At 43.8% G+C, this 12,987-nt stretch overlaps 1 protein-coding gene across 6 annotated transcripts in view; it reads left to right on the top strand.

The window, feature by feature from the left end:
- WDR45B (WD repeat domain 45B) overlaps positions 1–12,987 on the top strand; it is a 17,206-nt gene extending 4,219 nt beyond the window's left edge. For 3 of the 6 annotated variants that reach the window (XM_087826441.1, XM_087826442.1, XM_016215453.2), the window contains exons 2-11: positions 102–176; positions 595–729; positions 4,309–4,410; positions 5,799–5,886; positions 6,901–6,995; positions 9,248–9,438; positions 9,970–10,055; positions 11,031–11,132; positions 11,583–11,704; positions 12,109–12,987. In XM_087826441.1, coding sequence (XP_087682567.1) covers positions 102–176; positions 595–729; positions 4,309–4,410; positions 5,799–5,886; positions 6,901–6,995; positions 9,248–9,438; positions 9,970–10,055; positions 11,031–11,132; positions 11,583–11,704; positions 12,109–12,215 — 1,103 coding nt within the window. In that variant the 3' untranslated portion in view covers positions 12,216–12,987. Of the gene's footprint in view, positions 1–101; positions 177–594; positions 730–886; positions 1,059–4,308; positions 4,411–5,798; positions 5,887–6,900; positions 6,996–9,247; positions 9,439–9,969; positions 10,056–11,030; positions 11,133–11,582; positions 11,705–12,108 lie in introns of those variants that run through there. The other 3 variants (XM_087826443.1, XM_087826444.1, XM_016215456.2) reach the window with 2 other exon arrangements.

Here is a 12,987-nt window from a genome sequence, read left to right as displayed (position 1 = left end):
TGCCGACCATGTCTGTGTGGTCTGTGCATCTGCAGGCACTCTTAGGAGAGGCCGCTTTCTCCAGACCCAGTGAGCTGATTAATGTCTCTCTCTTGCTTTAGGATGCTTTGCATGTGGGATGGAAAATGGATTCCGAGTCTATAACACTGATCCACTAAAAGAAAAAGAGAAACAAGGTAAGAAGTAACTGACATGTCATGGTTTCTCTTTTCCAACCCTCATAGTCTAAATTTTTTTTTTTAAAATATGTTTTTATTGATTTTAAAGAGAGAGGAAGGGAGAAGGAGAGAAGCATCATTGAGAGAGAAACATCAACATTGATGGGCTGCCTCCTGCATGCCCCCTGCTGGGGATCGAGCCCGCAACCCAGGCATGTGCCCTGACTGGGAATTGAACTAGCGACCTCCTGGTATATGGGTCAGTGCTCAACCTCTGAGCACACTGGTCAGGCCATAGTCTAAATTTTATCCTGCAGATGGAGGCAGGGGGGACAGCTGGTTTTGAGACGTAAATAGGGTTCATGGTCCTCCGTCAACTTGGACGGAGCTGTGCTCTTTCTTTCTTTGAGCTTCTACGGTGCCTGGCTCTATGCAGGGCCAGGATACAGTGCTGATTCAGCGGGCATTGGCCAGACTGATTTCTCCAGTGAATTGTCAACTTTGAAGCATCTGCCTTCCGTGTGTCTGGAGGAACAAGGTGTAGTTGACCTAGACCATTTTCACTCTTCTGGTGAGTGTAAAATTGTAGAGAACTCAAATGATGGGTTTAATTACAGCAGATGGGACTCTTAACTCTTAGTGAGTGACCAATATTTAGAAATATTTGTAGCAATAAAATTATGTTTTCATGGAATACAAGCTGCAATCAGAAATTCTGTTGGTAAAATAAAATAATGGTGCTTTTTTTCCATTTGACAGGAAAATGTTTAATTTACTGATAGAATTTTTTCAATTTGTTTTTTCTCTACATAGTTTTTTTAAGCTTTTAGTGTTTCTTGGTCTTGCTGGGAGAATCAAGCACTGCCCATGGATGAACAAATCTCAGATAAATCGTAGGAAGTAAGAAACATCCTTTTTCCTCCTGCAGTTGTAGTTGTGGTTTTTATTCAATGTACAAGTTATATTTTCTGATGCTAGAAATTTCTCATCTGTAAGAGGAAGTTACTCCACCCTGGTGCTCCACTAAACAGCCCCCTCCATTCTAACAAGTAATACTCCACATCAAGGGTTTTCAGATTTTTTTTTTTAAATAGTGGAATCCCTTTGTCAAATGATACCTTCTGTACAGCCTGGTATGTAAACCAGTAAGTGGCGCTTTGTATGTAGGAGTTTATTTTGTACACTGAGGTCTATAACTTTCATTTGTTAGAGGAAGACAGTGTAACCTGGTAGTGAAGGCCCAGACTCTACACCATCCACATTGTTTAGATCGAATCTTGGCTCTGTCCCTTAGGATGTTACTCTCTATCCTTGGGAAAGTTTTTCACCTTCTCTTGGCTTCAGTTTCTTTATGTGTAAAATGAGGATAACTGCCTGCCTCCTGGGATTATTGTACAGGTGAGTGAAGTAGACTGTGTAAAGCATAGATTAGTGCTATGCAAGTTTGTGCCCTCACAGTCTGGAGCACAGCAGTGTGGCTCTGATAGAGGGTAGTGGTGGAAGACTCCTGTTAGTTCTTTTGTTTTGGTTGCATAGTAAATTACGACAACTGCTTTATATAGATAAGTAGTTACAAAATATTTTGAAACAGCTTGACTTACGAGGAATTTCAGGATACTTTTTACTTAAATTGGAGAGGAGTTAGAGTTGATTAATAGCAGTATATTAACAGTCGCTTCCTAACTAAAGAGATGTTTGTACTAAATCTAAGATTCTTATAAAGTAAGTTAGAGAAGAAGCACTAACACTCCTGAGTTTCGGGTAGATTTGCTATTGTTGTGCTGTAGTGCACATACTTGTTCACTGTCACTGCTCAGCTGTCCCTGAGCTTAGCTTGTGAATTTGGTGGCGTGCTTATTGATGATGCATTTTATATGGTGCAAATTCACTTATATGCACTTGCAGGTTAGTCTGCTGTGACATTTCTGGGAACTTAACAGTAGAAAACAGGCAGAAGGCTTGGCCTTGTTCCTTTTTTATTTGGGAGGTTTGTTCCTAAATGGGGAGGAAGAAGGTGTGCCTGCCTCACAGTGGTCATTCCCAGATCTGGGCTCTTGGCCTTGTCTCCAGTGTGACTGTGGCACTGAGTAAAGGAGACTGTGATTGGCCATGAGCAGAGCACCTCTTCTGGACGTGCCCACTGCTGGCAGGGACTAGGAGCTGGAGGCATCTTCCACCTTCCTCCAAGGTGCTATAGGTGCACACCTGGAGTGGATTCACTCAGCTGTCAGAGTAGCACTGCTCCCTCCGGGAAGGCTGGGACCCCTGGGCGTAACGCAGCAATGCAGCCTGTCTGGCGTTCTCATGGTGATGCTGTGGGGTCAGAGTGTAGACTTGAATGCAAATACGTCACATACACATGAATGTCTATGAGAAAGAGGGTTCAACAGGTATAGTTTGAACAAATTAAGGTGTGTCAAGAATGATACATTGGATAAAACACTAAATCCAGTGGTTATAGAACTATTAAGAGGACGTGTAAACCTCAACTCCTTTGTTCATTTTTAAATTGGGTTATTTGATTTTTGTTGTCACTGTTGGGTTGTAGGAGTTCGTTATATGTTCTGGATATTAACCCCTGGGGTTAATGATTTCCAAATACTATTTTCTTCCATTCTGTAGGTTGCTTTTCACTCTATTGATTGTCCTTTGAGGCACAAAAGTTTTTAAGTTTAATGTAGTCCCATTCATCTATTTTGGCTTTTGGTGCTTGTGTTTTTGATGTCATACCTAAGAAATCATTGCCAAATTCAATGTCGTGAGGTTTTGCCTGTGCTTTCTCTAGGAGTTTTACAGTTTTGTACCTTACATTTAGGTCTTTAGCCCATTTTTAGTTAATTTTTATGTAGGCTAAGGGCACAGCTTTGTTCTTTGCAGGACATTTGGTTTTCTCAGCAGCATTTGTTGAAGAGACTATCTTTTCCCTCATTGGGGGAGAAGGGTCAGCTTTTGTTTAATAGCAGGTTATTAGAAATTTTATTAAGCTTTAGTTTGTTACAGTCTGTTAATCAAGGGTGTAAAGGCCAAGACCAAATGTTAACTGGCATTTCATCATCTTGTTGCTGGTGAATGAGTTTGTGGGAACCAGGGTAGGGGCCTCAGTTGCTGGAGGTGGAGTCTGCACTGGGGGGGAGGGGGGAGCGGAAGAAGCCTGGGCTTTTACAGACTTGAAGCCACACACCTAGCGGAGAGGAGGAGCACTGTTGAAGGAATGAACCATTGTAATTGTTTGGATTTGGACCGTGGCCACATCCTAAGTAGAGCCAGAATTACTTTGAGGTAGCTTTTGTTAGAGGACTGTTAAATTGTTTTAAAGAAAAACTGTTTTCATTAGGGATAATATTGAATATATAGTACTAGAGTTTCTACTAGGCCTTGAATTTTAAATTTCTCATGGAGCGACCTAATGAAATTGGAATCATCTTGTACAGCTGTGACTGGATAGGTAGAAGTTGATTCTTAGGTTGACTTCCAATTCTTAGAGGTTTTGATTCCTCACTTGCCCTTTGCTGTGCCCTCACTGTCCCAGGAGCTTATAGTCATTTCAGACCAGAGAGCAAAGTTGAGGAGAATGGATGGGTTGGTCCTGCTCTGTGACAAACCACACAGTGATGGGGTTTGCTTTTCTGAGCCCCATACTTCTCGGGGCTCACTTCACTTTCTGAGAGAGTACTGTATTCTTCTGTCCTGGAGGACATCTGAAAATCTGCTGACATTTATTTTCCTCTTAATATAACTCATGAACATTTTTGAGCATTTCAAACTTTAGTGGAAGAAGTATTTAAATGATTTTTAAAAAGTCAGTTTTTAGCATTACAGTGTTTAGCTTGCTTTCTCAGCTTACAAATTTTGCTATACTGTAAAATACGAATTTAGGTATGTCATATATTTTGCTACATTGGCTTCTTAGTGTTCTGTAAGCTCAGTATTTATACATGAAAATAGTTGATGGGTGACAGGATGCTGAGAGATGTCTGAAGCCCATAGCTAATTATTTTCCCTAGTCAGTCACCATTCTCATTTCTGATGGTAGTTCGATGCTGTAAATTGCTAGTTTAAAAATCAAATGCCAACTGTTACATTTCACCTCTTTTTCATTTTTTTTAAATTGTAAAATGTACATACTAACTTCTTTTTAATATCATTTCAGAATTTCTGGAAGGAGGAGTTGGCCATGTTGAAATGCTATTCCGCTGCAACTATTTAGCTTTAGTTGGTGGTGGGAAAAAGCCAAAATACCCTCCCAACAAAGGTAAAGTCATCATGCATTTAATCATCGTGACTCAGGTGTAATCCCTTCCTGGACTTTTTAGAACATCTTTGTGTCTTTGGCCACATTCAATCTCCCTGTAGTCCTGTACGAAGGACTAGCCTCAGGCTTTGTCACACCATTTACAGACATTTCTGAAAACGATGTTCACCCAGATTTTTTACGCCCCTGTCGACATCGCTCACCTGTGGGACTTTCTCTGGCTTGAACCAGTTTACGTTTGTTTTGAATTACAGATGTTTGGTGTTTGGTATTTGGTTGCAGAGCCAGAGCAAGTTTACTTTTGAATCATATACAAGAGTAGAAGTGTCCTTGCCCAGAAAGTTACGAACATCTGGGTGTGGAATGTTAGTGTGTTACTGCATTAGTGCCCTTTAAGGGGGAACGTACTTTAGAGATTTGTTAAATGGAGAGATTTCTGGAACAAAGATGGTATTTTAAAGGAGCAGGAAAACAATATTCTCTACATTTTTTAATGATTATAAATTTTAATTAACCTCTTCAATAGTAAATCAATTTTATGGTATGTAAAAAGCTTGGTAGTTCTTGTAGGCTGGTGTTAAATTCTCTCGATGTATTAAGTCACTTGGTCCATTCTGGCAAACTTACACGTGAATTTGGCCTCCAGGGCTCATGTTGTTCGTGGTGTCAGGACCTTTAGGGGAAATATTCATTCCCTCCCATCTTGGTCACCTTGCCCATGACCTGACTGTTGAGGAGAACGTGCCTTCCCTCACCTTACACCCTTCATAGGTGGCTTTTTAAGTAGAGAAGGTAAAAGTGGCTGGATACCACATTCCCCTGCATTCCCCTAGCATTGCTGGCCACCATTCTCAACCTCAGAGGTTATCTGAGTTATCTCAGCCTGTGGGATGCAGACTCCTAGTCCATCCTGGTGAAACCCTGCCGTGAAACCAGGCAAATGTTTCTGAGCTTGAAGAAGAGCAAGAATGGTCAGGTGCGGTGGAGAAATCCCTGGCCCTGGGCTTTTATGCATCTGACTTCACAGTGAAATTGACCCAGGTTTCTCTCTTAACACTTTAGTACTTAGTAACTATGGTTTGGCTTGCTTTTTGGCTCAGTCAAGTAGAACCCAAGAAAGCGGATTGGGGCGAAGTTTGCCTGAGCACTAGGCAAGTGCTGTCAGAGAGGAGACTACAGGCTGTGTGAATATGGGCAGGCACATGCATAAGGGGCTGTGAGTGCTGATGGGGGAGGGGAAGGAAAGGAGAGTCCTGAGGGGAGGAGATGTCTAGACCTGGGAGGGAAAACACCACCTCTGCCTGGTCAGGTGATTGTGGTAGAAGGAAGGACCTCTTCAGAGTGGCCTGTTTATTGTTGTGTTAAAATAAATTTTTCTGATATTTCAGTGATGATCTGGGATGACCTGAAAAAGAAGACTGTTATTGAAATAGAATTTTCTACAGAAGTCAAGGCAGTCAAATTGCGGCGAGATAGGTAGGTTTGGTATCCAATTTTAAAAAGTGGAATAGTTTCTTTCTCTGACGATGGCTGAAATACTTTATGTTGAAGGAAAAAAGTGTTTGGGAAAATGATGTATTGAAACATGATGGCACTAGTTTATAATCCAAAGGACATAAGGATGATTTATATTGCTGCAAGGAAGGCAGTGAATTTGATCATTTAGAGGTGAGGCATCAGTGGGCATGGATGACATGCACCTGCCTTGAACCAGGTCCTCAGCTGGGTGCTGCGCTCAGTGGCTCAGTCCTTCAGGAGAGCTGTCCCCACCAGCAGGTGCAGCCCGAGGACAAGTTTTGAACCATGCTTTTCAAAAACTGCTGCAATAAATGCTTTCAGCTTGAGGCTAAAGGAAAATTTGGAAACTCCTTAGTGAGATGGTATCTTTGACCTGTTGAGAGCAGGTTTCTTTCTCAGCCTTTGCATTCAGAGTGTTTAGGAGAACCTTGAGGGGTTTTTTTAGGTAGCAAGTTGAAGCAAAGCTTCATTAATTTGGATTTAATTTTGGATAATTTACGTATTCAGCTTGGAGGACAAAAACACTGAACAAAGTGAATGTCATCCTGCATTAGGTTTGTTACTTGCAGCGATGTCAACATGTAGGGGCCCTTAATAATGCAATTAATGGAGTCAAATCCTCCCGCTCCTGGCATTTCAAAATTATCCAGACATCTAAAAGCACATAGAAATTTAATTTCTGTCCCATGTGTTCTACTTGGTCCTTACTCCAGGTGGACTACTTGATGATAAGATCTCGTTAAACCTCAGAAAGGGTGTTAGCTTCTACCCAGGCGAGAGGCGCTTGCTCATTAGTGCTGACTGGGCCTGCAGTTGACTCATAGGTGACCTCTCGGCAAGGGCCCCAGATTCAAGCAAGAATAATCCTTTTGTATGTGGTGTTCAGAGTTTGTAAGGTTCAAAATAATAAGATATCACAAAACGTTTGAGTCGCTTTGGGGAGAGGAAATCTCATTGTTTTTTTCTTTCTAGAATTGTGGTGGTTTTGGATTCTATGATTAAGGTGTTTACTTTCACACACAATCCCCACCAATTGCACGTCTTTGAAACCTGCTATAACCCTAAAGGTAAGAAATCTTGAGAAAGAGTGACGAGACCTCCAGGCTGGTCCCTCTGAGGGTCTTGCTGTGGTGAGATGGTCCTGAGGCATATTAGGGCACTTGGGGTCTGGGAGACACGGGCTTTTTCCTTCTGCACCCTTCCCTTGCTCCCTCCACTTCCTCCTGGGTTACCCTTCCTAGCAGTTGCTGGTGTTTCTGTTCCCAAAGGCAGTGGTTCAAGGACCACACCTTTATCAGAGTCATGGGGCCTTCATAGGATTTTCCAGGTGATGGTCAGCTATTCAGGAGCTCTGCACTGGGCCCTGGAATCTGTTTTTATTAAATTTTGAGGCATTTCCTTTCCTTTTTCTTTTGGAGGGAGGATTGCTTGTGGCTGACTTTGTTAGTCATTATATCAGCATAATTTCTTTTTTAAATTTTTGTGTTTTTTCTCCTAGCTTTATTGAGTATAATTTACTCATTTTGAGTATATTATTTGATGTTAGTAATTGTTTTGAATATATCATTTTGAGTATATCATTTGATAAATGTTAGTAATTGTTAAAAGTTGTATAACTACCACCAGTCCAGACAGAACAGCCCCATCACCCAAAAAAGTTTCCTCAGGCAGTCAGCCCCATCCCCCACCTGACCTTCAAGTTTTGCCTTTTCAGATGTTTGGTGTCTTTCTCTTAGCTTAATATTTTTCTGGTTCTTCCATGTGTATTATTACTTTGCCCCTTTTTATTGCTGAGTAATAGTCCATGGTATGGGTATACCACAGTTGTTTGGCCATACAAGCCTTTTGCCTATTACGGTCAGAAGCTGCTATGAATGTCGAAATATAAATCTTCGTGTGGAACCCTGGCTGGGTAGCTTGGTTGGTGAGTCATCCCAATTCACTCAAGGTTGTGGGTTTGATTCCTGGTCAGGGCACATACAAGAATCAACAAATGAATGTATGAATAAGTGGAGCAGCAAATTTCAATCTCTCTCTCTCTCGCTCCCCCCCCCCCCCCCCCGAAAGTCAATAAAAATTAAAACACACAACAAATCCTTGTGTGGGTATATTTCTTCATTTCTCCTCAGTAAATACTGAGGAGTATAATTGCTGGGTTATATCATAAAAACAGGTCTAATTCTACAGAATACTAACAAAATGTTTTCCGAAAGTGACTGTGTCCAATTTTGCATTCTCATCAGTGATTTATGAGACTTACAGTTGCCAACACTTGGTATTGTCAGTCTTTTAACTTTAGATATTGTTCTGGGTGTGGTATCTCCTTGAAGTTGTGATGGGAGCAGCTGTTCATGTGCTTTATTGCCGTTTGTGTATCTTTAGTGAAGTGTCTTCATATCTTTTGCCTGTTTTAAAATTGTTTATTTTATTACTGAGTTGTAAGAATTCTTTATATAATTCTGGTTAAAAAATCAAGTTAAGTGTAAGAATTTTCTGGATTCTTTATTCTGTTCCAGTGATCTGCGTTTCTGTTGTAATGTCATCAACATCGAACTGCCTTGCTTTCTGGAGCATTAAAATATTTCTTGCAGCCCGGCCGGGCGTGGCTCAGCGGTTGAGCGTCAACCTGGGATCCAGGTGATCAGGGTTCGATTCCCGGTCAGGGCACATGCCCAGTTGTGGGCTTGATCAATGACTCTTTCATCATTGATGTTTCTGTCTCTCTCTCCGTCTCCTTTCCTCGCTCTGAAATCAATAAAGATATTAAAAAAAAAAAAAAAAAAATTGCAATTAGATAGTGTAAGTCCTCCAGTCTTGTCCTTATTTTACAAAAAACAATTTTCGTATCAGCTTGTCCTTTTCTTCAGAAAAGCCTGTGGAGACTCCCTGTGATTGTGCTGATGATGGGCAAATGTAGATTCTAGTCCACAACCTTTGGTTTTCCTTTGCAGCGTGTTACTAGGACTTACAATCTATCGTTGAATTTATTCTTAAGTATTTTTTCTTTTGCTATTGTTAATGGAGCAGTTTTCAGATTTTACAATTTTTCATTCTCAGTGCCTGGTACCACAGAAGACAGAAATTTAATAAAGTTCAGCAAATGTTTCCAATTATGAGACAGTCTCATGGGAGTTTGCTTTGCCTGACCCTCTGATACCCTTTTTGTGATTCTGATATAAACGGAAACCCAAATAATTCTTACTATTTTTTCCTTGGAAACGAAAACAGAGAGCAGTTTGGACAAGGCTCTGCACATGGGAAAGCAGAGGCTTTGAAGGTGGTTGTGAATCCTTGACAGGTTTTCTCTGTTCCTGTTTAGGCCTCTGTGTCCTGTGCCCAAACAGTAACAACTCTCTCCTGGCCTTCCCTGGCACACACACGGGCCATGTGCAGCTCGTGGACCTGGCCAGCACCGAGAAGCCGCCTGTGGACATTCCTGCCCACGAGGGCGTTCTGAGCTGCATTGCTCTCAACCTGCAGGGAACAAGAATTGCAACCGCATCTGAAAAAGTAAGTGTGTGTCTCTGCCCTCGTCGAGGTCGTGTTCCTCCGGGAGCTGCCTTCCCACCCCTTACGACTTCCTGGATGGGCTCCACAAGTGTTAGTTGACATAGCTGGTCCAGAAGTCATGGGACCTGGTCGTGCCTCATCTTTGGGCAGCAGAACTGCAACATTCCTTTTTCTAACTGGCTGTAGGAGCTACAGTTGGTGCCATTTCTTTAGATGATGAGCTGACCGCACTCAAGGGATAGTCAGTCTGGCCTAGGTGTTCTCTTGGGTGTCTGCCAGGGGAGCAGATACCCAGGGTTAGTCGAGGGTCCCAAGTCTCCCTCACTCTCTCTGACCCCTGCCCAGAGCTGTCAGACTAAAGAGCCACCAGCCCACTCTTGGGAACGATAGAGGGGGATGTTGGGTTTTAGATGACCTGGGGAGTTTGGGAGAAGGGTTGTAGGGGCTAGTGAGTTTGTGAATATAAATCACTGAAAAAAAACTAAAATGTCGTGAATCTTTGATAATGAAACACTTCACTGTTTTTCAAAGGGGACCCTTATCAGAGTATTTGATACCTCATCAGGGCATTTGATCCAGGAGCTACGAAGAGGGTCTCAAGCAGCTAATATTTATTGGTAAGGATGACCACTGATTCACCCTAAACAGGGCCATTGCTTTGGGCTGATATATTGAAATGGGCCCTGTGTGATTTGGGGGTGCAGTCAAGACCTCTGGTTGTCAGGCAGGAGGCGTCTGTGCTGTGTTGGGGGAGGGGGTCGAGTTTCAGCTAATTTTATTCTCACCAACATTTTTTATGGGAACAAAACTAGAAAGAATACTATAATTACCATTAACCCATCACGCTGCTTCAGCATTTATCAATATTGGCGAGTTTTATTTTACCTCTTCACTTTCCCTCCAGCTTTTTTTTCTGTGATATTTTGAGGCAAACATTAGAGACCTTGTTGGCTCATCTGTAATTGCTTGAGCCTCCTCTGGGAGTCTGAGCCACTTTCTCCATCGCAGTTGTTAACACACCCCTGGTGTCTGCAGCACTGAGGTGGCTGGACCCCTGGACGGGCAGGATTTTATTCTTTGCTCTGTGGCTTTTGTAGGTGTTGAGCAGCACTTGGGTCTGGGAGTTAAAAACATAATTCATATGTAAATTAGTGTGACTTGGGGACCTGTGGTGTGCAGCATGCTCTCTTGCCTGTCTGCTCTTAGGGCCCCTCCGGCAGAGCTGGTGCCTCCCAGCCCAGCTGATGCCCACCTCCAAAGGGGCAGCCTTTGCTTCCAGGGGGCAGGGCGGTCAGAGAGGTGGAGTTTTTCTCACCTGAGTGACATGTGGGGGCAGTATCAGAGCCCCTGGAGCTGCAGTCGGTCTACAAGAAGCCCTTTCCTGTCCCTGGACCTGCGGTGACATGCTGGGTCATGCTGTGGTTTTGACCCCGATTCCCTGGTGAAGGCTGTGGGCTTGTTCAAGGAGGGGCAGTTCTAAAATTGCGGTCTTAAGTATGAGAAGCTATCAGTTCAACGGGATTGTTGCTTTGGTTGGGCCTGGGCTCCTCCGCAGCCACACGAAACCCAAGCGTTCTCCGGTTTCTCTCCAGTATCAACTTCAATCAGGACGCGTCCCTCATCTGTGTGTCCAGTGACCACGGCACAGTGCACATTTTTGCTGCTGAAGATCCAAAAAGGAATAAACAGTCTAGGTAGGTTTCCCAGAGCGAAAGGGACTCGCCGTTGCTATGTTGTGGGCAAATTCAGTGTTAGGTCACAGGGTCTTCGTGGTGGTTGCTTTGATTCTTTGAAAACCATTGCAGACTATTTGATACTAAAACAGTGGCATCGTTACTTCCTGTTGTTTGCCCCGCAGAAAATGTCTGCTGGGGATCCAGGCACCTTGGTCCTGAACGCCCATGGCTGTGTTTGTGTTCACTGTGTTCAGAAAATTAATTTAGTGACAGTAGAAACCTGTGCCCCTTCTGATGCTGATGGTTTCTGGGCTTATTATAAGGCCATTTGTAAGGACTTATTTTTTTATGAGAAAAAAAAATTAAAGCAAAAATAGAATTTGAGTTACTAAGGCTAAGACTGATAAGGAGAGCTATACCTTTGTTATGTGAACGTAACTTCTTTCCTTTCCTTCCTTGTCCTCATAGTTTGGCTTCAGCCAGTTTCCTTCCAAAATACTTCAGTTCCAAGTGGAGTTTTTCCAAGTTTCAGGTTCCCTCAGGCTCTCCATGCATTTGTGCCTTTGGAACAGAGCCAAACGCTGTCATTGGTAAGTGGTCCTTCCAGACAAGAATGACGAGCCACCCCCAACACCAGTGTCGGCTGTGCTAACCCAGCTCTGCTGAGGGCACCGTGCTTCGCACTCTGGGTCTGCACAGCCATGTGGGATGTTACCAGCTCCCTGCCCTCCGGGGTCTCCCAGGAAAGCCTGGGAGCAGATCAGTTAGTTTTTGAAGTGACGACCAAAGAGGGTTTTTTCCTATCGCCAACACTCCCAGAACAGTAGGTACTCTTGTCCTCGTATGTGCTCAGTAAGGAAGGGGAGCCCCTGGCCATCTGCAAACTTACACACACACCAGCTACTCCGTGCTCCACAAGGCCATTTGCAGTTCAGCTTCTTGCTTTTCACTTTGCGGGAAGAAACTTGAGTAAAATGGTCTCCTTCTGTCGCAGCAATCTGTGCAGACGGCAGCTACTACAAATTCCTGTTCAACCCCAAGGGGGAGTGCATCCGGGACGTCTACGCCCAGTTTCTAGAAATGACCGACGACAAGCTGTGACTTCACCCGGAGTGCAATCATCACCCACAGCCGAGTGCCCCAGAGTGCTGAGTGTGCCCCTCAAACTCCTGGGGCTGGTGCCAGCATCCTTGGGCCTTGTGGGTAATGGGCTGGAGGGACCGTCCGGGAACCTTGGTCTCGAAGCCATATGCGGTTGTCTGTTTTCCTCAGCAAGGCCTTGCATTTCCAGTGTTAAAGAAAGAGTCATGGAGCACCGTGACACTCACGTGGCTCTGAGCAGCTGGAGCCTGACTGCTGGCTTGTTACCCACAGTTCAGCTGTGACGCTACCTTAATGGTTCACTGCTTCCTCCCACCTAGTCGGGGCTCTGTGCAAACTTAGGGACTGGGCTGAGAAGAGGGTGGACAAATCGAAATTTGTCATTGGCAACAGATTCCATCATTTTCACTGAGTCTGTAGTGGAGAGATGAACAGGTGTTAATGTTAGTTCTTACATTATAACCAGATTTAAATAGAATAGTAATACCAGCAGCTTGCCTTAGAAAAGGAGGAAGGAATTTTCTCCCATCTGAACACGAAGAAAGGAGACAGCTGTGTCAGAGAACACAGGTGGGCATTTCCCTCGTGAGTCCCGCGTCGTGGTCCTCTGTGCCTGTTGCCCTGTGGTTTGGTCGTGTGCGTGCTGGCGTCCTGTCTTTCTGCTGGAGCTGTTGGGACTGAGGCCAGCGGCAGGCCTACCCTGTGAGTCGGCGCTCTGTGCATCATCTGGGGTCTCCTGGTGAAACTCCCGGTGAAAACAGTTTCCCTGTTG

This window comes from Miniopterus natalensis, chromosome 17, assembly GCF_054644295.1.
Source record: "Miniopterus natalensis isolate mMinNat1 chromosome 17, mMinNat1.hap1, whole genome shotgun sequence".
Taxonomy (NCBI): Eukaryota; Metazoa; Chordata; class Mammalia; order Chiroptera; family Miniopteridae; genus Miniopterus; species Miniopterus natalensis.
The sequence above is the reverse complement of the archived record's forward strand: the minus strand, read 5'-3'. Positions and strand labels throughout refer to the sequence as shown.